Source organism: Accipiter gentilis, chromosome 21, assembly GCF_929443795.1.
Source record: "Accipiter gentilis chromosome 21, bAccGen1.1, whole genome shotgun sequence".
NCBI classification, from domain to species: Eukaryota; Metazoa; Chordata; class Aves; order Accipitriformes; family Accipitridae; genus Astur; species Astur gentilis.
In genome coordinates, this window is record NC_064900.1 from 13614616 (window position 1) to 13641587 (window position 26972).

Here is a 26972-nt window from a genome sequence, read left to right on the forward strand (position 1 = left end):
CTACCCTGAGAGCAAAAGGATATGCCCAGTATAACAATGGGGGGTACAGTTGTTTTGTGGATAGGAAGCATTTTTTTAAAAACATGAACAGTAAACCCTGTTACTATGAAGATTTTGTAGGTAGTTTGGATGGAGTTTTTTTGTAGATGTTCCTTCTGATTTCCAGTGATAGTGCAATGGTATTTCCATCTTGCTGGCACTTCAGCACCCACAAGCTATCTAAAATGACAGGAACCAAGGTCACCTAGCTCTGAACTGCTGCTCTGGGACTGTGGTCAGGAAAAGACAAAACCAGAGTGTGAGTATCTCAGTTCTTTTTTAGTCACAGTGATGCCTTCCTTTTACCCCTTTGGTATTAGCTGTTATGGTTTTCTTTGTATCCATTTTTTTGGTACATAACTGTTCTTTTTGGCAGATGAAACATGAAATTGCTCCCAAATCAGGGTGGTTATTTTGATATAATAAGGTTGCTGAGGCAACAAAATATTAAGTGTGTATGTATGACTAATGACATCAAAGGACCAACATCAGTGCACTGTTCAGTGATAAGCAGGACTAGAATGACTGAAAATGAGTTTGGCCTCTCTTTCTCTGAAGATGACAGCTCTAGAGCTAATCTTGAGTATCAACAGTGAAGGTGTTTGCACTCAATCTACTAGGAGACATGCAAGCATTAAAGAATGTAAAGTAAACGTTGATCAGGCATGTAAGCAGGAAGCTGCTTAGTATAAATGAGAACGAATTCCATGACTAGATTTCATTTTCAAGTAAATTAGGAGATACTGATTTTTAACACTCGGTGCACAGGAGCTGAAAAAGCACAGAGCAGGTGCAGCTGTTCTGTATAAACACTGAATGGCCCCTGCTGAAATGTACTGCATTGTATTTTTAGGTATAATCATCTGATGAAGGAGAAAAGATAGGAATCAATAACTTTCACTGATCCCTTTTCTTCCACATGTAGTTTTAAGTAAAGCTTAATTTCCTCAGGCAATATTGAACAATTAATAAACTTAAAAATTTATCTAGAGAATATGGATGCCTATTTGGATAGCATATTAATTTGAGCCAACTCTTTTCTTTGAAGCTGAAGATTATCACAATCTCCTGAGTAAGCCATTTGACCACTGGAACAAGTCTTATTACACAGTGAAAATGAGCGAAGATATGCAAATACAACTTAAAATGAAAAGAAACTTGCAAATGCTGCTTTATTTAATTCTTACAATAGGGAGGCACTTTTACATTAAAAAAAAAAAAGTGCAGAGGTTTCATTATAACTACAAAACCCTAAAACATTATTCCATGAAAACAAAAAGAAATGGTGACTGCATGAGAAATTTTTTTTTTCTTTCATTTTACCTCTATACCATTTATTACCCTTAAACAAACCAAAGCTAAAAAAACAAACAAACAAAACCCCAAACCTTTTCTTCTGGTTGCACAGGCCGACACAAGCATTTAGAGTATTGCTGACACTTTACTGTGTGTTTCTCATCTCATCATTTCTGTGTTTGTTGTGGAAGGCAGAGGCTGACCAGAGGGCTTTCCAGAATTTAGTGGGTGTTGCCGTGAGATACTGTAAATAGCGATCACGTGTATTTGGTGTCGAAAGTCCCAATTCAGCTCTGCCTTGCATGCAAAACCTACTTATTTCAGTCAACTTTTTCTTCAGCTTAGGCCCAACTGAAGAATGTGTGTGTTGGGATGGAAGGAGAGCAGGGAGGAATGCTTTCCTGCAGTTATTACCCCTGCACGGAGTCTGGAGAAATCAAAGCTTTTTTTACATGCCATCCTAGAAAAGTGAACTATTAGTTCACAAGCAATTAGCCCCCCAGTGTCAGTCATATGGTATTCCTGCTTATAAGCAGCTACGTATGAACGAGGGCTGGACAGATTCAGAGACTGTACTGAGGCTGGCTGGTATGAAAGTCAGAGCAAATCCTGTATTACATTACACAAGTGGGAAGTGAAGTTAACTATAACCTCAGACAAAGCAATAATGTTGAAAGATGGGCTCATATTCTGCAATACTGATGTACTAATGTTAGTGCTCAACAATGAAAGAAACCTCACTAATGTCACTGGGAATAGCTCTGGAGAAAGGCAATACTCAAAATGAGTATTGTCACAATCCATCCTTCTGTACATACATTTCCACTTCAATGTCTCAAGCTAAGAAAGCAAATCTCAGGTCAAGAATCCTGGCAGATAAATGTCTCTCTGGTTGATGGATGAGAGTATATATTCATTGCTTATAGCAATTCTCTTGCTATTTATTTGGTTTGGGGTTAACAAAACCTCTAGGTGAGCTGCACAGGGAGGTTTCTGATTGTGTGAAAGTGGAAAGAGCACTCAAAGGATGTTAAAGAAGTATTAGAAATGCTTGAAATGAGCACACCTGAGGAAAACAATACCTTTCTAATTACCTGTTCCATTAAAGTTGGTTGAGCAGAATATGGCTTTACATTCTGATGTTACTAGCAAAATTTAGGCTTTCAAGTATGTCAGAAACACAACTGCAAGAGAGCTCACAAACAAATCTCTTCTGGTGCTCTGTGAATGCAAGGTTGACCTAAATAAAGGGAATGATATGATGGACTATTAAAGGGTGCTCATTTTGAGGAGTGCTAGATTTGTCACAAATGGAAGAAATGTTTACCGCAAATTCTCAACTTTACTTAGCAAAGTCCAGTTTGATGTCCTGTGATGAAGACCAGAGCTCCTTCTTTCAAGCCATCTCCTCTGTTTTCCAAAATTGCCTGAGGTGTATTCTAACCCACTTTGAAAGCAAATTACCTGACCTGATCCAGAACTCTGTCTAAAGCTGGGTTCTTAAGATAGAAGAATTAAAGCTGGTACAGTATAACAAGACCTATTTTCAAAAATTGAGCTACTTACAAAAACACTTCCGTTTTGAAGTTGCTTTACCAATATTGATACAACTTGTAAACATATTCACTGAGAGCTTGTGCTCTGGATTCTGGGGTATTTTTTTGCTTTACCAAAAGCACATGTTACAAAACCTGTAGAGATTTTTTTTCTCTGTATATTATGCTTGGAAAAGTTTGAGACTGGTTTTGTTTAGATTCAAATACATTACCAAAATTTGCAACTCGTAACTGTATGCTGATATATGAAAAATAAGAAGTAAAATTGGTTCTAAACAGAACTTCCTGAACTTTTGCTCCGAACTAAATATATCAAGGGCATAGTAAGAACATGGAAGATAAATCTAGCTTTAAGATTTATCACCAATATGAATAAAAGAACATTTTACAGAATTTTCATCTTGATTGTCTCTTTACAGCTGAAAAGAGAGGGGATTTTTTTCTCTCATTCTATATGAAAGGGAGGAAAAACATGCTGTTGATTACTTTCCTGGCACATCTTGAATAAAATAATACAGGCTTCATTATGGCATGAGACTAATTACACAAATTATATCTGAAAGAAAAAAGTTAAATTAAGAATTGAATGGTTACTGCATAATCAGTGGGCATGAGTGAGATCTAATGTCATTGTGTTTAGAAATGGCTTCATCCAGATCCAGCTGTCTGTTGTTGACCTTCACCTCCATGCAGCCATTATAAAAAGCGGTTATTAACGTAGCACCCAGAGGAACATCTGCACAGAAACACATTCAATTTATTAGGCCAAGGCATACAAATTCTTATGTATTTTCCAGATTAGCAAAAACACGGGGAATACTACATTCCCCGTGCATTAGACAGCCATGGGAGAAAAAAGCAATTTGGAAGGAAACACTTAAGTTCTTCTCCCTTTTCTTTAAGATTAAGATAAAGTCAGCAAAGATGAGAGAGGTCAGTAAAATTTGAAATATGCGTTAGGAGTCTATTCCCATCCAGAAACCTAACTTATGCGAATGTTTTTCATAGCAGTATTTCCTGTATTAACAACAGTGAACCAATAGTTTGTTTCCTGGAGTCCACTGTTCTCGTACTGACCTACAAACAGATGTTTATGGCTTTAGAGGTCACAGAAAGAACCATCTTGCTTTTGCCAGAAAGCTACTCTGGATTCAAAACTGCAGGTTCTCAGATAGGGGACCCCTGGGAACTCCACACATTTTACTGCTTCCTTACTGCTTCTTAGAAGGGAATTCTCTGTAAAAGACTCACTTTATCTGTTACTCATTTAGGTATTGTTTGGGTTATGGCAATATCAGATCATGGATATGCTTCAGGAAACAGTATGTTAAGCACAAAATCAAGCAGGCATTGCTCTGAGGTCTTAGGGTACAACTGGAGTCTTACAAGGTAGACATAAGGTGATCCACGTACCTTCAGCAACTAGAATGAGGATGCCTAGAAGCTGATCTCAAGAGCATCACCTTTTTTTTCAGATGTTAATCATCCTATCACTCCTAGAAGATCGACTTGATTGTCTGGGGAACAAGAAATGTTGCTTCCTTGTCATTTTATTTTGCTGTAAGCTGAGGTACTGCACAAATTCCTGTAGAATTGTGCCCTTCTGCTCTTTTTACTCTGGTGATGATAACACTGCTGTCATAGAACTGTGCAAGTCTCATCTAGCCTGCACTGGTTGTGCTGTATTAATTAACAAGGAGGCATACTCTCAATGCTGTTACTAGTTTGAAGAAACGTATAAAAAATAGGGACTTCTGGCCTTCATGAAATGCATATTTTTGTTAGGTGCCTTTTAACTATACAGTTCTGTACATCGTAGCTCAGTGTGGGGATCCTTACCTACCTTTTTATACTGCTCAGTAATCCCAGAGGCTTTTCAGGGGTGAGTTAGAGTAAGTGAATGAATCGGTCTAGCCAAACTGGCTGTACACAGGGATCTAAAGTAGTTTTCCTATATTACTTTTTCTCTTTTTGGTAACAGAGGCTGTTGTGGAAGAGGGTCCTTTGGATAATGTGGGGGGGTTTGTTGCTTTTTTGAGACCTTCAAGTAGAGACTGTTTATGCATACAGAGGGTTTTTTTTTGTTAATTTGCATGTTGAAGATACCTTTTAAAACTGAGAGATTACACTCACTTTTAAGGACCAACAAGTAACTAATACTTGCTTCTTATTTATTTAGGATGCCTGACTGAAGCCAAGGTCTTAACTCTTAAGATGCTAATTACTCTGTGGCTGGCAATGTACTCGAAAGGATCATTTAAATATCACAAAGATGAAGAGGTCTAAGAAATTACTGGAATCATTGTTAAGTTACTATAGCTCAGTTAACCTACTGACACATCTCTACTAAGTAAATACTGACTTCATCTCTCTTTTAAAGAAGAGAGATGGTATCGCAAAAATACCGACGCTGACCTATTGCGGTATGTGATGGTACTGCACCATTAGTGCATTATTCTCATTTTACACATTCAATTTGAACTCACCTGGTTATCTGGTTTCCAAGATACTGCATATGCATTCAAAAACAAAGTTAGAAGAGAAATTGTCATATTTGGTGCCTAAATCTTGTTACATCCTTGATTACCAGTGTACAAAGACTTGTAGAGAACAAATAAATGCCAACATACAGGCCTGGATACTCAGGCAACAACCACTTCAGACGGAGGCTGTGATACCTGCAGTGCTGCCCTACACACCTTTCTTCTATTCTGACAAGCAAGTCTAGAGGGTGAACCATAATTCCAGCTTCTCCTGTGTAAGCTACCTTGGAAGAAATGCCTAAAGAGATCATCTCCAATGGATACACAGTTCCTCCCTCCTTTCTACTCCCGTGCACCCTTGACTCCTGCAGAAGACCCACACTGCACATACAGGCCAACTGTAACTGGGGCAGTGATATGACACTGCAGCCTACGTGTAAAATGGATGTCAATTCAAAACTATGTTGGTCAAACTCTTAGAATTTCCTTAGGAATTGTGGCTTATTCTCCCTAAAGTAACTTTAAGAGAGGATATAGAAAAGCTCTGCTAGTAGTAATGGTTGTAACCATGGTGTCTTCCCTCTACTAGTTTTCAAGTTCTTTTCAAGATCTTAGGCTTTGCAAATTCCTTGTCTGCAGCAATGCTATTTTTCTTCATGATTCAGCCTGAAGTCGAACTATTTTACAGATAAGCATGTGTACACTTCCTGTACAAAATAACGTTTGTACATGTCTTAAGACTGGGGATGCACTCGCAGCTTGCTTTAATCAAAATATTTGCTGTTTCAACACATTTTCTGTCTCAAAGATTGCCAGTCATCTATTGCCCAGAGTTTAATTACTGAAACCTGACCTCTCCTTCTGCACTTCTGACAATTTACTTAAAAATGCCTGGTTTTCTTACATGCTTGATGCAGTTCCTAAATTGTGCCAGCTGGTGGCATATCAGAAATACGCAATGCTCACTCCTCCCTAGCTCGAAAATCAAGACTTCAAACCTCTAGAGAAAGACCCATGCCCTTTACTGGGCCTAATAATGCTACTGTCGAAAAGCAGGATCCCTCAGAAGCTGTATAGAATGGATGAAATACGAATCACTTGGGAAAAAACCTGGGTTTTTTTTGTACAGTTGTAGACTTTTTCTAGCTCGGGTAAGGCTGAATATAATCAGGCTTGTACAAATAATCAAATTAATGAAAAGAAATAGAATTCACCTGGCAGGCCACCCAAGTAGGTAACAACATTTGCCATCATTGCCTGATGCAGGATAGACAGCTGCTCTGAATTGCTTCTGACTGTGTGTGAATCAACAGACAGTTCAAGTTGCTGTTTGGTCACTACAAGTCCAACCAGAACTTTCCTGGGTGTACATAACTTCTTTGATTCCAGATGTGCAACAGTGATGTTTCCAATGGTCACAATGATTTTCTAAATGGAAGAATGGTAGGTCACAAAAGATGTCACATATAACTTTAACACACAATTATACTTAGTTCTGATGCATTTTATATTTGGAAGTAGAAGAAAAGGAAATGTTAGAGCCACATTTTAAAAACTAGTACATTAAGTTGGATAAGTTACTAAAATTGCTGTATAATCATCACCTTTGGTGATGAATGCCATTCATTTATATTCTTAAATTTATAAGTCAGAATGTTCACTGTAAAAAAAAACTTTGGCTATGGTTCTGAGGTGAAATCCTGTTTCTCTTACAGGCAAAAGGAGTACTGCTAAAGTTTCAAAGGTAACAAAGTGTTCGGTATAGGTTCTCATCTCGGGCAAAAGCATGGATTAGCCATAGTGTATAATCATGCTCTCTCAGGATGCCTGATGTAAATAGATGTAAATGGAAACTTAAGGACAAAATGTCTGTTTATAAATTGAAAATAACATGATGCCATTACTATAGTATCATCATTCTACTTCTGCCATATTCCCCTTTCTGCTTTGTGCATTTGGAAGGAAAGGTTGAAGAAGATGTGATGTAACGGATAGTGCCTGACACAAGAGCAATTAGTGCTTAGTCACTGCTGTAGCAATCATTAAGAGTAACACCTTTTCTGCACATCGCTATACGATCTAAGTGCTTTTTCAAAATATTAATTCAGCCTACCAGCTCCACTGCAAATACGCATGAGTAGCTTTTTTTTAGTTTGATTTTTCACAAATGGAGTAGTAAGTTAAGTGAGACAAAAACAAGAGGTGTGATGTATATGTGTATCAGCTGCTATGAGAATTGTAAGATCACCTGTGAGTCAGAGGAGTTAGAGTCCACTATGGACAAAGCAAGAGGCACTGTTTCATTAGAAACCAAGGCAAACATAACACCAGTGTCTGTGGATGGGCGAATAGTCAGTGTCACATTTATTAGCCAATCTTCAGCACTGTCAAGATTATCTGTTTTAAAAAGAATAATTGAAATTAATAATCCATCTGCTAATGAAAAACTAATATGGTGTTAAAAATTAGCATTTAGTCTGCTCCCACTGTGGAAAAATTAGTACTAATCTCCAGAAAAAAACAGTGAACTTTGGAATTTTCAGAAAGAACTGTGAGTCAGTAAGAAAGAAAAAAAAAAAAAAAAGAAAACTTTTAATCCTGCATCTTCCCTAATCTTCTGTGCTTATTGGACTTTTTTTTTTTTTTTTTTTTGCTACCTTCTCCATTCTAATGTGGAATAGGTGCCACATTCATTAGAGGTCAGTTCAAGATTAAACCCAAAAAACTAATTTACTCATAAATTGCTTCCACTTAGTAGAAGATTGGCAGTTATTCTACAATTTTACATTCCAAAGCAGTTCCACTATTAAAATGGGAATATGCAGGTGCGTAAAGTAAATATGCAGATGGTGCAAATATAATTTCCTATAATGCATTCATAGTGAAGGTAATATAAGAATTACTGTTTAAAGAGATATTCGACGTTTTGAGATCTTTGTATCTTTTCTTCCAGTGCCTTTTCTCTCCCCCCGCCCCCAAAGTCAAATCTAGTAGTTTCTCAATTTCTAGTAGTTTTTTGAGGAAGCAAAAATCCTAAAATATGAGGTGAGGTTGTATCCCTGCACAAGGCCAAATGGGCAGTGAGACAGCGGGCTGTAATAGCTCATAGAAGGGTAGCAGTAGGTGTGGGTAGCCTCTCGGTGTTGGGGGTAGGGGTGTGAGAACAGAAAGGAGAGGGGGTGAAGTCATGGCAGCAGCCCCAAACACAAAGGTCAGGATGAGTCATGGCAGCAGGGTGTTAGTGAATGAATAGGAGAAAAGTTAAGGAAATTTGAGTGGCGTATGAAACTGTGATATAAGTTGGTTGGAAAAATAGAATATAAAAAGCTGGAGAAATCTTTTGAAGTAGGCTAGGGAATTTAAAGAAAAAGCCTAGGAAACAATAGCAAGTCCTGGGATGAAAAGGATTGGGGATAAGAGCAGGGCTGAAGGGTGGCACAGCATTTGCGATGGGGAAGAGCATAATGAAAACTGGATTTGGGATGATGCTCAAGAGATGTTTTGTTTTGGGCTCTCAGATGTGCACAAATTGATTCTGGATTGAAAATTTTGAAATTAGGGCAGGAGGTCAGGCAAGAAAGTTCTGGGTTCAGGAAGGAGCAAGAGATGCACCTAAAACATCTAGGTAGGATGTTCATTTAAAAGCACAATTGCATACACAAAACTATCAGCGATCCTTTTCTCCGTCCTCAATGTTCTTTTTCTGTCAGTAATGTGATAGCTTTCCCCATTGATCAACAGGGGTCAGAATTAGATCTTTGGAAGGTGAGTGTGTTCAACAGCACCCATCCTTTGCAAATAGAAAATAGACTTCCCAACCTAAAGCACTTCAGAAGTTAAATGGATTGCACCAATGGGATCAGAATTCTCATTCAAGCAAACTTCTAACAGAAGTTATGGGAATCATTGCTGAATGCAGTGGTGTATAGTTTAGTTTGAGTGTGTGGGGTTTTTTATTCCTTCCTTTCAACAATTCATCAGTTCCATCACCAGTCCAGCAAAAAATAAAGGACTAGACAGAAAAATACTTACTATAGTTTATCTGAAATGTTGCTGTTCCAGTGCCAGGGTAGAAGGATCCTCTCCCCACTGCTATTAAACAGTGTTTACTTTGTTTTTCTTGAATAACTTCTTTTACACCAGAATGTCCCTGATTCATCAGGTTCCAGGCACGAATGCACCCATCTAGTCGAGGGTTAATCTGTAGAAGAATTACAGCATTAGGTGTTTGCATTCAAAGTTGTTTTAAAAATGTTAATAAGGCATTACTTTACATATCAGTTTATTTCTGGGTAGCCAATAATAGCCCTATTGGTGCTATAGGTTACAGTACTGATGCTGGGAGAAAACAAATGGCATGCATTTAGGACCTCAGCCTTCAAAAGGTATTTCTGATTTAATAACATTTCCCATTTTGATGCCAGTGATCTGTACAAAATAGATTGCTTCAATTTTTAAAGCTCATGCTGTCCTTTCATTTAGGTCACAACAGCTTTTCTGTAGCCAAAAGACAATGATCACTAGCACTGTTCCTTGTTCAAGGTTTCCTCTTCTCCTTGTGCCAAAGTACAAAGAAATTTCTGGAATTACTTTCTATTGGGTAAGGGGATGTTGTTGTGTTGCTTCATATTTTTTCTCTCTGTTTCTCTTTTGAGCAAAAATGGATTTAATTAGAAAAAAAAGGTGCAGCCTCTACTGTAGTTACTTTTTGCCTCTCTGTTTAGACTGCCAATGAGTTTGAGGGCTCCTGGACTGTGAAGCAGACAGTTGCAACAACTTGACTGTACCCATCTCCAGCATAAGACAGAGCTGTTAAGGATGGAAGACTGAAAGAATCATGGGCCATGTCTAGCCTGGGCTATTATGAAACCTAATAAAAATGAAAGTTCATTGTGCTGCCTGCCTGCACAGTGAATTCCATACCTATTCAGAGCCTAGCAAAAGCCAGCACTAGAAACATGAATCATTCTGAAATGCTCTCGCAGCAGAAATGGTGGTGATTTAGGGAATCTTAAAGCTATATTAGGAAACAGGCTACAGAATCCTGAAAGATTATACTATAAGTGCTGTGTTTTTTCAACTGAAACCTAACTGAAGACAGACTACAATGCTTCATGCATGTTTATTTTCAAAACAGTGGTTTAATAACCTGATTTTCATCTTCTAAATGGATTCTATGCCACTCTTCCTTCCTCTGTGACTACTAAGTAAACAATACAAACCCAAACAAATAACAGAATGGCATTAATCAACATTACTCTTACTATGTTAGTTACCTGTTTAACAAGAGTGTTGCCCACTTTGCGAGGTAATCCTGCAATGTACACCTTAGTTTCCAAGAAACCCTGTGATTGTTTAAAAAGAGTTCCTGGGCTGTTGATACTCATCACGGCTTCTTTAGCTATTTTTACACTGATGCTGTGTTCTAGTTCTTCAACCGATATCTAGAATTAAATACAAATAATTACATATAAACAGACAAACATGTAGAATATTTTAAATACTAATTACATATATCTGTATGAAGCATTACTAATGTTTCTCTAAATACCTAACTTGTAAAATAGTTATAATGCAGTCAGTATTTACAGCATATTTAAACTTGAATCACAACAACTGTCCATATCCATGGATATCCACAGGAGGATGATCTTACATTCCACCCTCATCCTACCCCTGGGAAAACTCAAGCAGCTGATTAGTTAGCTTTATGCGCTATAGAGTTTGCAAGAAGCTGATTCCTACAGCTGCTCTATATCCAATCCACATTTGGCATACAGTTGTCCATGTCACTGCAACCTGCTAACAGAGGATTGAATCTTCAGATGGGACATAGACTAAATGGGTTCAACGCTTGCTTCTGATATTATTAGGCATCAAAGTGGATTTTTAATCTCGAGGAAGTCGTACTGAACTGAAACAGGAAGTCTATGCAGAATCCTAGCTTCTCTTGCCCCCTTTTAAAACCAACCAAACAAAACCTAACTGATGTTAATAATTTGGTGTGATTTAGAGGTGGTGTAAGTGACCAAGGCCTTTCATCCTAGGTATGGAACCTCGAAGAATAAGATGGATTTCTGGTCTAGTAAATGTAAAACTTAGTCTCTAGACAAAGCATTAAGTAACTATGCACTTGACCATGCAATCACACTTTTTAATATTCTGCTGCTTCCTTTTTCATCATTACAAAGAATAATTCCTATGTTGCCAGCTAGTGGTAGTTACCTCTTTCTTGATCGTAAACAGGTGCCACAATTTCCCAGATATAAGGCATTCTTGTGGATTTCTTGGTTGATTTTTAAATCTGGGATTTGAGGGCATCATTTTAAGCCTTTTTAATAGTTGCTTAGTTTCTCCCTACTTTACTTATCAAGACAGAATGTTCCCATAGTGGGTTAAAGGAAGGAAAGGGGAAAAGAAAACCCAGCTTACTATATGCCATAGTCCGTCATTAATGGCTTTGCCTCCACTGGTGACTTTTGTTCCAAACTCATTCTTGAATTGAATTTCAATCTTCCCATCACGAACAGCAAGCAAGATCCATGCTGTATTGTCAAGGGATTCTGCATATAATATAACTCCCTCTGCATCATATGTCCGGAAATCAAATTCTGCTGTAAATCTGAGTTGTGAAGAAGGAATCTTAATAAGAAGACAGGAAACATGAAATACTGTGTAGCCTAGGATAACTCATTAATAGGGTTAAAAAAAAAAAGTTCATAGATACTAACCTTTTGGTAACTCTGTATCTATCTGAGCAGTTGTGATATTTGCACACAATTAGTCAAAAGCAGAATCTAATAATGTAAGCCTTGTTCATCTGAATCCAGTGAAAAGTTTTGAGATTAGCATCCTGAGCTGGGATTTGAAAGAGCCGTGGCTCAGTTCCCAAATCTGCTATGAGCTTTACGTGTGAAGGATATCACACCCCCTTGAGTACAAAGATAGATGTAATATTCCTATTGCGTTTCATGGAGATGTGATGCGGAAAAAATACATGATCTATGATGTGCTTCAGTACAACAGGGTTGCCAAGTGTTGTGCTACAACAATTATAACTAGCAATTTGCTTTAGTTACTGCTGCCTCTTACATGTCATTCTCTAATTTGAGGTTTTGTTGCCTGGATCTTGGCAATTGGTTGAATGTGTGTATGTAGCAGAATTATGGTTTGCATGGTACCGCCTGTACAGTGGAAGAGAGAGAGTACAAGTATAGAGAAAAACAGTCCTTGTTTCCTAGAACTCTTGGACTAGATAAACTAGATGAAGGATGAAAGGAGAAACCAAAGCATTTGGAAGTTAGGATTTGCTGAAGACAACAAAAGGAACAAGTAAGGGAGCTGTAATTAACAACTTGCATTGCTTTCACTCTCAGTCTTGCTCTTTGTCCACCAGATGTCATTGTCTCTCATGCAGACCCACAGAAAAATCATTCTGTATTTACAGAGACTACGAAGATAGCTTCAAACATTTATCATCTTAGAAAGGTCTTCCAGGAGACCATTAATGCCTGGTCAACTTGGAATAGCATCAGAGGAAAAAATTCTCAATATTTATGTCCTTCTCTAAGGTTCTGAGGCTCTGGGGATCACCAGCTCAACAGCTGCTGCTGCTGCTGTTACCCTCAAATTGTTCAGCCAGTAAGTCAAGGAACACTGCAATTTCAGCCGCCACAGCGAAGAAATCCAGGAGTAATAAAGGGGTCACTACTATTAGCAATTGTTCTGACAGCTGTAAAGTAAATCATACAGACAACACTCTAGACAAGGTACAGCGCTCTATCAGTGTCCTTGGAACACCCTGTGAAATGAAGCACAGGGGTGGGAAGGAAGCATCTGCCTGGTTTTGTTTCTCAGCAGTATGTGTGTAGCATGTCACAACTTCTACCCAGAGCAGAAGTGAACTAGCAGCAACATCCAAATGAAAGCCATTCCCATATATAAATAGATGCTGTAATTATCTTCCTATAAAATCTGAATTTTATGTTGAGAACTCTAAATGCCTTCCTGTATCTGTATCACTGCCTCCTACCTTCCCCAGCCCCTGCTCTTTCCTTCAGAGGAAGAGTAAGCTTCTGTCATGAGGAAGTACCAATCTTTTTGCTCTCTTGTCCACAAACCAATGGGACTTACTGCCCTCAATCGTCTTCCTTTTTTGCCCATTCAAGTCTGGATCTCTTTGAACTTTTTCTTCCAGTCTATACAGCTCTCCCTACAACAGCACTGGTAACCACGACTGTAATGGCTGGACTCTGTTATTCATAGATATGATCACGTCTGAATGCCAGTGGTGTATGTCTTGCCCTAGCTGTGCACTGTTTCCTGGCTCGGACACAGCTGCTGATGCCTCCTACCTGTTTCTGAGGTATTTTGCTGAACTAAAAGTTTTGTCATGTACAAGAGCTGCTGTCTGTAGTGATAAGGTGGCTCAAGGACATGGTACAACCAATAAAAGATGCTGTAAACTGAGTCCAGACACTCTTGTCTTTCTACTTTCAAATGAGTCCAGCTTCCTCTAAGTGCTAGTATACATAGGAACCCAAGTCAATTCATTCTTCATATAAAAGTATCTTAACCAGTGGGGAGATGGTGATATAATTAGTGCGTGCAATGTACTCCTAAACCCTCAGAAAATTCATGGAAACAAATGTTCATAATTTCAGTGCATACTTTTCATAATAGCAAATGCTTACCTTGTGACATTTGGCAATTTAAACTTTAAGTACAGAACAGGAATTCCTATAAATTGCTCTGCCAGGTAAAGCAGTTCATAATTCTTTTCAAGGTTCAGTGGGATACATGCAGTAACAGACTGAAAATGGTAGAGAATAAAAAAAGCTTAGTGCATTGTGATAGTTCATGAAGCAACTCCTATTGTTAGCCTGTCCCTTTTTTCTTTGTTTTTTTTTTTTTTTTTAAAGCAATGGCTTACCTCTCTTTTTCTTTTTCTGTTTTTTCTTTTTTAAAATTTGAATACCTATGTACAAATGAAGGGGTGTGGTTTTGTTTTTGCTTGAAATGTCCATTATTTAAGCTGTTGGAGGACAATTCAGGTTGAAACACAGTTCTGGTGGATTGCAACTAATATTTAAATATTTAGTATTTGAATCAAGAATTCAGATCTTCCATGAGGCACTTTTCTTTCACCAGGGACCTGTGACACGCACTTACAAGGGTCCTGCCAGGCTCCATTATTAAAGTTGTCTGGAATCTAAACCTGATCAGGTGTTAGAAGGGAATGGGGCCAGAGCTGTGCCTTGAAGATTTAATAATAATTAAAAAAAAACAAAAGAAACAACCCTCCCCCCCCCCAAACAAACCCCACCTTTTATTTTCTTTATCAGTATTGATGTACAACTACTCAGAGCTGAACAATCTCTAGTACTACTAGAATCATCTACCTGGAATAAAAAGTAACATTTTACAAGTGGATTAAGTAACGGATTAAAAGAAAATGTTTCTATCTGGCTGTTCCTTGAATGTCCTTGTCCTGTTTGACCTCTGGAAAGGCATGCTGATGAAATCAACAGCACAATGACTGCTGGAGTAGCACTGAATTAGTATTTCTGAGAACTGTTAGTGGTAATATGAAGGTCTTAAGACTACATTCTCAGGAAAACTGTAAAAGAATTTCTAAGTATTTGTGGCAACTGAAAGGCCTACAACAGTATGTAAAACTGGGATTAATCCTAATGCTCTAGCCAAAGTCAATGTGAGTAATCACAGTCAGCCAACTGTAGTTGCAATGAGAGGGGAAAAAATGGTGCTTATTCCTTCAGGTATTCATCTACCTTAAGTTTTAAACAAAGAAGTTTATATCCAGGAATAATGTCTATTTCATGTGTGGTGTAGTTTGAACTAGTAAAACATTCAGTAAACAAATGCCAGGTATCCATTCTAAGGCACTGTTGACTTCTTTGTCTTCTGAAACTGTGATGTTATAATTAGTAATATCTACAGTTTTGTTTTAAAAGTAAAACACTTGGATTTCCTTTTGGTACAGGGAACTAGGCTCTGCATGTGGAGAGAGGTGGGAAGACTCTTCCAGAATGCGGTTTAGAGAACCTGTCTCATTGACTACTAGGAGCCTAAAAGTCTTTTTGATCTAAAGTTATCCCTCAAAACACCCCTTGAATATCTTCTATATGATGGCAGTATAGTAGTCCTACAGAACAATCAAGAGTAGGTGTGAAGGGTTTTTCTGTTCTCAAGACATGCTGTGCTTTGGTAAAAGTTAACAACGCAGTTCCAAACTCTGACTTCTGTATTCACGATGCAGCAGTTCCATTAAATATATAGGTGTTCATCCTGAATTTTATGGCTACTTCATTTTATGTCTGCTAGCGTCACTAGTCTTCGGATTGCACATATTTTCATCTGATTACACTTTTTTTTTCCCAATGAAAAGGCCTGAAACTAGCTTTCAGATAGAGAGTTAATCACTTTTGAACAACAGTATTGAAAATAACATGTAATGAGGCTCGAAGATGCTCCTCCTATTTCATGAATAAGCAAAATGAAATATAATGACTGCAGGTGTTGTTCAGATATTAAATTTCAGGAAGTACAAACAAGATCTAATACATACATGCTAGAACTTGTGTCAGACATTGTTCCTACAGTTTAAGCCCAATTTTGTTATACTGTTAGAGGTGGGGTTTTTTGTTGGCAGTTATCTGAACTCACTTAGCATAACAAGTCTCAGCCTGCCTGAACCTTTCAAAGTATACAGAGAACCACTCACAAGAAAATCCTTGAACTGGGATTCTCCAGAGATTCAAACTTTCTACTACTAAGAAATGTAAATTTTCAAACTGAGCAAGAACAGCCAATTTTGGCTGAGATGTTCTTCAATTGGCAAGTATTACTAAGTGCTTTTTCTTAAGCTATGGCAGATGAGAACTGTGGAAAACAATCCATTTTTTTCAACCCAAATAGGCAAAGCATAGAGTAATTCTAAAAGAGTGAGTGAAAACTTTTGTGCAGTCTAAGGAAAATCTGGGAACATACAGACAAATGGAGTATTCTGGCTCTGAGTAAGCTGAAGAGGGATTATTTGTTTGATAGGAGAAGGCTGGGGCTTATTTTGGTAGCAGCAGGGAATAAAGATGACTGGCTAAGGCAAGCTTCCCTTGACAGGATTCCTGTAAATGAGCATGCATGAACTGAATGGCATCTAAATCCCTACTGGGTCTGCTTTGTGCCAAACCACAGCTCAGAGTCCCCAGCACTTTCTCAGCAATTTTGAATCAGTTCTCAAATAGCTTCCAATTTTCCTTAATCTAACTTTTCCTGTCATCAAGAAATATCCAACATTATGATTTTCTGCATGGAATTTTACATAGTGTAGTTTTACCTCACAATTCTTCATGTCCTTAGAGAGCTTGAATCCTTTCTTGCCATCACAATAGCAGCTATAACTTCCTGGAGAGTTTACACAGAGTTGAGCACAAACATTTTCAGCACATTCATCAATATCTAGGAGAAATGGAAGCATGCAGAAAGATTTATTCAGATTATTCATGGCACAGACTGAAAACTAACACAATAAATTAATGGAATAACAGACAAGATGGGTTCTCTGACATAACATGAATCCAATAGGTGACTGCTGCTAAGCTAAACTAATGCTAATGGATGTCTCCTATGCAAAATTTACAATCCAAAATTATCTGCTGGGTGGACAAGACCTAGTAGTTTCATAGAGGTCTTGTATGCAGAGCTGGGGAAAACCTGGTCTGATTTGTAGGCAGTAAGAAGCTGCTGTAAGGTGGCTGAATTAGTGAAAGAGAGCTCAATAAATCACTACCATTTATGGCAGAAATGCCATTCTGGGCCAGATCTCTTCCTTTCCCTATAAGATGTCATGAGAACTTAGAGTATTAAGAGTATATATGGCAAGTATGTAGAGAAAGGATGTGCTTTATTCTCATAAAACAAAAATAATCTCAGAGCAAAATACTTTTTGAAATAACATACAATAATCTCATAAATAAGTTTCAGACAGCATCTATTTGTGGACACCAATCTGATTTGAGCTGCTAATAAGCTAAACCAAGTAAAGGAACTTCATTTTCTATTTAGTAGGCTGTACACAATAAATAATCTAGCAATGAAAGGCTGTGTAAAAGGTCAATGTAACTGTTACATTTCCAATACAGAAACAAACAAAATCTCTCCTGGATAAGATACTCTAATGATGGTGATTTTGCGCCTCACATTAAAGAAACTGCAATACTTATTTTGAAAGAAATGGCCCTTCTAGTGGGAATAATCAATTTTGTGCCAATGTGTGCATTTAAAAAAATCTGTTTTATACTATTCTAGGATTTCTTTTAAAGATTAAAATACTTTTTTTCTGTTGCTTGGGGAGGAGACAGAAAAAGGGAAAAAAACCCCAAACCCAAGGGAAAAAAAACCAACCCAAACCCACATCAAAACCTTATTGGAGAAACTGTTACTTTGTAGTGACCATGCATAATCTCTTGTCCAAAACATGCTACTATGTTTAACAGCTTGTGGATGCTACTCTGATTTCTACCTCTGCTGCAGTTAATAATCCCGGGCAAGTTATTTTACTGTCAAGTACTAGCATTAAAATGGCCAACAGTTCATGAAGAGGTTGAGGAAACTGGTCTCAATGTTTGGCTGAAGAGTTTCCTATCACTAAAATGTCTTCTCTTCCTCACCTTTGCCGTAAGGCATCACTGCAAGGGCTCTGTGCTCAGGCTTACACTCCTTCGTACGTGATTTTACCAGAAGAAAAAGCTGTACTGTGCTGTACTGCAGCTAATACAGCCAGAACCACAGTTCTGCTCAAGATCTAGTCACATGCTGTGTCAGTCTTCCTGCAGTCTGATGTGTGGCTGTGTAAGCTACAGGATTCAAATACAGGCTCGTGCTCATGTTTGCATAATTTCTACCTCCTTCCACTCATCTCCCATTCTACCCTCTGATCTTCAGAAGCTGGATGGCCCTTTACATAGGCTGGTCTGTGTGATACCAACTTTCATGTTCACTCTTTGCATGAACTATTGAGGACTCTTCTGAGTCACTTCTATTAGCTCCAGAATGGTTGCTTACCTCTGCCCTGCCAAGCTGAGAACCATCTGCTGTGTAGCAGGCTGATGGAATACAACAGTGAGGTTTTCCTCCCCCACTTTTTTTGGAAAGAGTTTCAGTGCTGTTTTGAGCTAGCTTAACAAGTTTAAGAATGATTGCACTGTATGCTAGAAGCCTGTCAAGTGTCTTGGGCATTCTGTTGAAAGGCATAGGATGCAATACAGATAATCTGTAGTATATTCAAGCTGTGTAAAATTCAACATGGCATTAGCACTCTACAGCCAGCTCCACCACCTCCTTGCTTCCATTTCACCAGAAGAGGTCTCTCCCCTGGAAGGGGGTGAGGGATGGGAAAAGAAACAAGGTTCTTAATGGGAGTTCTCTGCATTGCTGTCATGGTACTTCTATAAACAATGAGCTTGAACCAACTGCTCTGTACACAGTTCCACTGCCTGTCCCCAGAGGGTTCTCTGAGGATACACTGGGTTATAAAGACACATAGAAGACCTCAAGCCTTTGACAAGCAAGCATTGCCAGCTTGTTTTCCTGTTCTGGGGAAAAGATTTGATATTGGAAGACAGTTCCTAAAATATAAGTAAGTGGAGAGTTGATGACTGGCTTTTTGGATTGTTCAAGTTCTAACTGGTCCTGAGTTCATAGCTGCAGAAAAGGTTATGTAGGAGATTCTTCTGTTTCCCTCTACTCCTTCAATTGCTTCATCCATCCAAAATGTCAGCTAAGTGAGTAAAGGCAATTTTTAATATAGAAAAACAGTACTGGGTGTTTCTTCACGTTGATCTGACATTTTGCAGATGTTTTCTGTGTTGCATCCTCATAAATCAATCTAGTTTTAAATAATGAGCATATAAATTAAATTGTGACTGTGTCTGAAATTACAGTCCCTTCAGAGATGAATTTTTGCTAGTGTTAAAGAGTTTTATCCTTGCTCAGATTTGAGAAAGCTGTCTTGTTAAAAAGTGTAACTCTGAATGTATATATGTACGCACACATGTGCAGACTACTGCAACTGTAAATTACCACCCCCCTACTCATGGTTTAATTACTACTTATTTCATTCATTTTGGCCTCTGTCACTTAGGGCAGTAAGGTGCAAGGGTGGGTTGCAATATCTAAGTGCTTATTTTGAAGTCTTATTCAAACTTCTTTCCATATGCTTTGGAGACAATGCTTGGGCATTAGTCACATGGCAGGATTTCATCAGTTGTTATGAAATAATTTGCTGATGCATATTTGCTACTGATTGAGCCCCTTCATTTCTTCCAGCTACAACTAGATTACCTCTTACTCTTTTGTTTGGCATGTGTACTCCTTTCCATTTAGAAATCATTAAACTGTTTATGGTCTTGATGAGGGTTCTCTAACCCAGTAGGTTGCAAGCTCAGCTCGGTGAAAGAGGTTCTGCTGGGAAAGTCACTTCCTAATAATTTCTGGGGACTGGCAATCTGATGTCCAATTAAAACTAAGACTACAAGATAATGTGTTACAATGTGAAGCTGCTTCTGTCACTGTTTGTGCATCCTGGCTAACATGCAAATAAGGCAATGACAAAATCCAAAATGTAGCCTGGCCACAGTGTGCCATGGGTGAAAAGAACACTTTCTGTGTCCTTTCCTATCCTGCCTGTTTTGGGGGGAAAAAAAAAAATCCTTCTAGTTATGATCATTTTGGGATCTGAAAAGGCCAAGAAATTGATCTAGGCCTAAGCACATAGAGAGAAGAAAAAAAACCACCAAACAACCCCAAACACCCAAGCCTATAGCCTGCTTCACTGTGGAGATGTAAAAGGAAATTAAAAAATCTAACACCTCCCAAGAGCAACTGGAGTAGAGAGACTCCAAGAAGCACCTCGTTTCCCATGCACTTCCCAGAGGAGCATGACTCTGTGTAGACACTTTATGAGTCATTGTTCTCTGTGAAAGATCCTGTGCCCCTTCCAGTACTTGAATGCATAGCAGTACAAAAGTAAAACTACAAGAACTGGGTAACCAGTAGCACTACAGTAAATCTGAGTGCTGAATTCTCTGAAAGCATTAGTTAATTTTGAGCATGTTCGTCAGGCCCCGGGCCTGCAGACAAACGCAGACTTATGAAGTTATTATGAAAGCTTATCACACAGTTTGGGAGATGAATATCTACCATTAAATCAATTACTCAGAGACTTGCACCAGTCTTGTAGGGGTGTAAATTTCCATTACCCCAAATGAACCTACTGCTCAAGGGTAAGGTATCCCTCCAGCGTGTACTGTAGCAGCAGAGGGACAGGCAAGCTTCTTGGATAGGTATGAAGTCTCCTTCCTCAGCAGCCATTCTGGAATCCCTGATCAGTCCAAATGGCAGGATCTCCCCATGCGTAGTTAATTGTCCTGCTACAGAAATGCTGACATGCACAGGCTGGAGGGGACGAAGTTTTCTCGAGGTTTGTTTTAATCATTTATGTTATAACTATCCTGCTTTTTTTTTCTTCCAAGCTGTAGTCAGCATCTTTGCATGTTTGTTTGAGCTCTTTCAAAGGCTTCCCACAGATCTGTCCAAATGTCCGTCCCACATCATAAAGCAGTCAGTAGAAGCTATTTGCACAAACCCATGAACCTGAGCAGCATCCTGGGTTTATACAGCTGCTTTCAGTGGAAAGCTAAAATAGCTTGCTTCAGGTAAGCTGCTAAGCTATGATAAAATCAGCCACAAAAGAGCTGCATGCCATGTCTTGGAAGGGAGCTACTCTATGTAACACTAGGGAAATAGGGTGATTTCCCCAGAGCATGGATGAAGGTAGGCAGGATTTTTTTGTGTGTTAAACAGTCCATGTGGGAAGGGGAAACCCTGATTCCTTGTCTCAAATTTTCACACTAGTGCTAGGGAGGGGCTAATACCTGAAATACAAACATACTCTGTGCTGTTTGATTAACTGGTTCAGTCACTTTTTTGAGAGAATTTCCCCCTTCAGAGAAGGAAGAATATGGGGAAAGACATGCCAAAACTTAAGTCATTCTTTAAAATACCGGTTCAGCTTGGTTTGTCCCCTCAGTACTGACTGCAAGGCAGACCCCTCTAGCACAATAAACATACTTACTCATTCCCACTACCCCTTCTTTTGGCAAGGTGTTTGAAATTGCAAAGGTGGTGAAAAGAAGGTAATCAAATTCTGCGTACAAAATTGCATGGCTTCTATGAAACAAAGACTGGACTGTACAGATATCTTCCACTGACAGTGTCTCCCAAAAGGTGGGGATGAAGAACTGCAGCAACATTCACCTGGGAATGGGTAAGGAAAAAAAAACCCCAAACTCTCTCTCTTCTATTCCACTCTAATTGGATCTGTCATCACAGAGATAGTTGTGCATAAATGTATGTAAATTTGATTTTTCTAATAAGCATAATTTAATTTGGCCACCTACACGCAATATGACAATGAAAAGCTAATGTCATTTAGTATTTCTGTAAGGCTACATTCCTGTCAGTCTGCACAATCCTGTCCTTAGACAGGATTTGGTGACTCATTTAATGTGGTTACAACAAGGTCTGAAAGCTTAGCAGCGTAATCCTCCTTCTAGGAGGTAAGACTTTGCTCGTTTTAATGTCCTCATCTTGCAACCTTCTGGAATCCATGTTTCAGAAGAAAAACAATACTTAAATTCAATTTGATGCAACCCATGTATCTGCAAAAAGGACTAAGAGGAGCGAGAATTAGATTAATGACTGTGAAGTTTTTCTCATTTCAGTGCATGCAGGGACATAAAATTGTCATAATCCCGTAGTAACTGGACAAGGAGCAGACATCTGAATATGTCATCATTGCCACTATGCAAAGCTTTGTCACAAAGAAGCTGCACAAAAAGCCATGGAGCAAAAGATTCATAGCCAGCAAGAAGCTAGTTTTGTGTCCTTTTGAGCAATAACATAAAGGCAGCATTTAAAAATCAGTCACAGATGTATTTTTCTTAAAATGGCAATGTAGAAAATTCCTCTTCATAGTAAAACTCTAAGAGCTTATATATCCCTTCTACAACTGAAATTTAATTTCTGATGTGTGTACTAAACAGAAACTTTTACAAGTAGAGAGAAATAAAATACGTTCTAGGAAAATTAAACAAATACTTTCAATACTTGAAAAAGTTATTTTATGATGGTCTGTGTATGAATGGCTTCTTGCTGCTTTACTGCTAGCTGTCAGTACTTCTCAATTTTACTATAATTGTTACAGAACTTTGTTTTGAAATTCTTTCTTCCAGATTTTCATTTCAGAAAAGAATAGTCCTGAGGAAAGATTCTTTTGGCGCAGCTCCTTTTTTCATAGGTCCTTTTCTGGGCATTTAAGAACATTTTTATTTTAAATGTGGGGTCTTTACAAAACATCTTCTATACAACTGCCATGCTGCCATTTCCAGCCTAGAATGGAGATCAGCTCACTCTAACGCTGTTATTTTCTAGCATAACTAGATACCCTGAGGAAGGATTAGACAGATGTTATTTTAAGTGGAATTCAATGACCCCAGTGAAAAGCTCTTTCCAATATCTGAGATCTAAGGACATATAAAGGACAGAGACTGAGTCCCTGGCCATGAGAACTAAATAAGCACCTAAACAGCCCATCAGATGGATACAGACAAGTTTTTTAAGTTTTTAAGTACGGTTTTCATTTCTGGTGATTACCTCTTTATAAATCTTCCTAACTGTCTTGCCCAGTTTGGAATTGCCAAATAAATACTTTTAATTGCTTTTGCTAAAGCTTGTCTTGAGTTAGGGATATATATTGAACTGATTGACATCAAATATTCCATCCTTATAACTGTAATGATGCTTAAAAACAAGGCACAAGACACTCTACTAATGTGCAGATCCTCAACACTTTGCTCCAAGTTATCTGAAAGAAATATGCTAGCTGGTTTGAGAGCTTGGACAGAAAGTCCTCTCTACAGTGGGACAGGAGAGCTCCCATGAACTGAAAAAGTTATCTGGCAAAGAGCAGAACACCCGAGTAAAACCCTCCAAAGTCTGGGAGTAAGTCATTGCAACTGTATACACTGCATGTAATATAGCCTGACGGAAGCTCCGAAAGAACAAACAATTGAGTCATATTGTAATAAACAGTATGAAGATTAATAAGTACACCACTAGATGAGATGCTAGAGTTTGGTATAGCAGTGGACTAAAAAAAGAAAAAAGCCAGGGAGCTGGGGAGGAGAAAGGCCTACCTTCACAGTTCTTGGAAGTTGAATTATATGTGTAGCCTTCTGCACATTCACATTCATATTTCCCCAGGGTGTTTCTACAGATGGCTGTCCCACAGATATTCGGATGTAACACACATTCATTTATATCTAGAAATACAAACAAGTTATTAAATTTGTCTCTTGTGCACCACTTTCTTCCTAACCCTATCCAAAACTGCGCAGACTGAGGCTGGCAAACTGGCTTTTTCTTGCTAGGTCTACCATGCTTTCATAGAAGACTACAGCTATAGCCGTAAAGATTTCCAGAGGTCTCTAAAAGGCACTTCTGCATGCCCTCAGTGAAAAATGAATTCTCTGCCTGCCTACCTTTCCCATGCTCTCACGTGTTCTGTGGATAACAGGAAAAGGGATGCACTTCCAGGAAGGCATAGAGAGAAAGAGTCTGCAGATTTCCTATAAGCTAGACCAGACTGCATAAGAAAATCCTATCTTAGAAAAAGACATCCAGAAAGACAAGAGATAATCCTATCAGAGTTTCTTACATGCTACAATCAATTCATGTCACAATCGTCTTTTAATTGGCTATGCTGACAGGTGTTCAAGTCCCTTGCTGTCTCTCCATCCCTCAAACCATTTTCGTGTCTATCTTTTATGTTGTTTCTAATTTTTCAATGTCATTTTCAAAATGCAGATGTGACAACTGGATGCAGCTTATAGTATCAATCTTACTAAATGTCTTGCAGACAGAAAAATATCAGATCCCTGGTAGTACTTCAATTCCCACTTGTATGTGCAGGGATCATTCTAGTTTTCTCTGTGGTTTTGTAGTAGTTGTGGAAATGGTGCTGCACAGGGAGAATAGATTCTGGCACCAGCTTGCTAGGACTTCCAAAACATTTTTTAAGTCAAAGCTGTCCTGAATTTGGCCTACTTTTCTACAGTTACTGTGTGTACTCCAAATTCCTAGGTGTATAATTCTGTAGTTAGATGTAATGAAACACTTAAATCTGCTTTATCAAATGACCAAACTAGTACTCTAGGTACTAAGTTATATTAGTGTATTTTTATCTTTTGATTATTTTTTAACCAGCTTTTCCAGTATCTTTCCAAGAATTACAGAGATTCTAACCAACTTATCTGCTTGCCCTTTCTGACAAAACAGCAATCTTCTGTTCTTCTGGAATTTCTCTGGAAATTATTCATTCACGATAATATACAGACTAAATGACGTGACAGTGGGAGATGGCCCTTAAGTCCGTCCTCTTAAATTATTTGACATTAACCAAAACTGTTGTCATAGTTCGGCAATAAAATATAACATTAAAATGGAATGAGGTAGTATTTTTTTCTAACTATGCAGTAAGAATTGCTAATTATGTCAATACATAGTCTTTTTCTGGAATGGAATGAAGCATGTAGGTCATGGCCAACAATAACAGACACAAGCATGTACAGAAAAAAAATTATGCTGGATGAATAAAAGACGAATCTTTTTCTCCACTAAGAGCATTTTCAGATTCATTAATAGTTTCTTCTCTAATGAACTTCAAACTCCCAAAAGAGCAGCATCACTAATTAGGAGTGACTCAGCCTAAACCAGTGTTTACCAGACAGGATTTCCGTGGTAACAATATTAGCTGATTGCACCACTCTAGATTCTTGTTTCAGCATGCTTAAAAGGTATGTGAAACTGGTTACTGACCAAAACAAGCTTTATGGAGCTCTAATAATGAAGCAAAATCTAATCTATAGCCTCTCTCTTTTTTTTTTTAGTTCCCTTTTTTTTTTTTTTTTTTTTTTTCCCCCTGAATTGGTTTCAACCCACCTCAGTTTCTCGATCTGGTTCACTATACGGTTGCCCAAATGCTTGCAATGGTGTAAGACTGCAGGTGGAACGAGTAGCCAAGCTGAAGCAGGACTGCATCTTTCAGAGGCAATGCAAGCTTCTGCTGACTTAGAGCATTTATGGAACTACTGGACTAAATTCCTTCCCCCCTCTAGTCAACAGGCAATGTACTGTCATGTAATGATGTTCTCCTTAAGTCTCACTTCCTACCTCCGCAATCCTGTTTATTTGAATGCATGAAGTAGCCGTCTTCACATAAACAACGGTAGCTTCCAGGTAAATTAGAACAGCGTTGGCTACAACCTCCATTTATGTCTTCACATTCATTTATATCTAGAAGGAAAACAAAATAAAAATCTCTGCTGAGGGGAAGGCATTCATTGACCAACTGTGTGAGGGTAGGTATACTTAAAGAACTGATACTATTCAATATTAGCAGAACTAGAATAGTGTTCCTGAGAGCTAACAGCATAATGAGATTAGAGACTATACCTTCTTCACATTTCTCTCCTTGCCATCCTGGTTTACAGACACATGTATATTTGGCTTGTCCATCTATGCAATCCTTATATCCATCTTTATGGCATGGCAGAGGGCTACACTGATTTGAGATTTCTGTGGGATGGAAAACATTGGGAATAGTTGTTATCTGTTTGTCTTTTTTTTCTCAAGGATCAGTTTAGTCTTCCTTCTTCTCTTCCCACAGGTATCTTTCATGAAATAGGAACGGGCTTAATGCATAACATCAAGTATTCATACAACCACCTTGCTTCTAATTCTGTCAGCAAGAATTTGCAAGTGACTGAGAGAAAACAAAGCCACCAGTACTTTTTCTGTTTTCAGAAAGAAAACAACTTGAAAACAAATGACTCCTCACTAAGACATGTTAATCCCTGCAAGATGTGACCAAACACAGACTTGATACTATTTTCATTATGTTTTAAGGATGTATTTCACTTTTTAAAGAACAGTGCTCTGTGCTATCATATTACCACAAATTTCACTAGAAGTAACAATGTTTCAAGAATACCAAGAATTCAAGATTACAGAGATCAGTTTCTCTGTTCAAGGGGGGTTACATTTACAGAGAAACTAACACCACAGGTCGCCTTGGCTGTCCAGGTCCTGCGGGTAGACTGGATACATCAGTGTCTAATACTGTCACCTCTTATAAATCAATGACAAACAAATTTGTATCGTAAAGAGCGACTGAAGACTCTTTATACATGCTAGCAAGATCTCAGAAAGCAAGGCTCAAAATACATAGATTGGGGCAGAGAACACAGAATTCACTGCCTTTTTTTCTCTAACCAAAATACATAAAGTCCTTTTAGCTTTTGCCACCATTTTCATAATCTTACATCAGCATACCACATAAGGCATTGTTCTATTTGTGTCTCTTGAATATGCTGGTAGCTTCTGGATTATTTATCTGCAGGCCTCCAAACATGACAAATACATTGTTTCTACTTTAAAGTTATGTTCTTGTAAAGCTCTG

General features: G+C 38.3%; 1 protein-coding gene across 4 annotated transcripts in view; it reads right to left on the reverse strand.

Annotated features, from left to right (window-relative positions):
* Positions 1-1186: 1186 nt before the first annotated feature.
* PROS1 (protein S) overlaps positions 1187-26972 on the reverse strand; it is a 35257-nt gene continuing 9471 nt past the window's right edge. For 2 of the 4 annotated variants that reach the window (XM_049824717.1, XM_049824716.1), the window contains exons 5-15: positions 25967-26089; positions 25685-25807; positions 23650-23775; positions 16731-16852; positions 14068-14186; positions 11807-11996; positions 10651-10818; positions 9407-9575; positions 7623-7771; positions 6589-6802; positions 1187-3627 (exon numbers count right to left, since the gene is read on the reverse strand). In XM_049824717.1, the coding sequence (XP_049680674.1) occupies positions 3482-3627; positions 6589-6802; positions 7623-7771; positions 9407-9575; positions 10651-10818; positions 11807-11996; positions 14068-14186; positions 16731-16852; positions 23650-23775; positions 25685-25807; positions 25967-26089 (1649 nt within the window). In that variant the 3' untranslated portion in view covers positions 1187-3481. The remainder of the gene's footprint in view (positions 3628-6588; positions 6803-7622; positions 7772-9406; positions 9576-10650; positions 10819-11806; positions 11997-14067; positions 14187-16730; positions 16853-23649; positions 23776-25684; positions 25808-25966; positions 26090-26972) is intronic. The other 2 variants (XM_049824718.1, XR_007509075.1) reach the window with 2 other exon arrangements.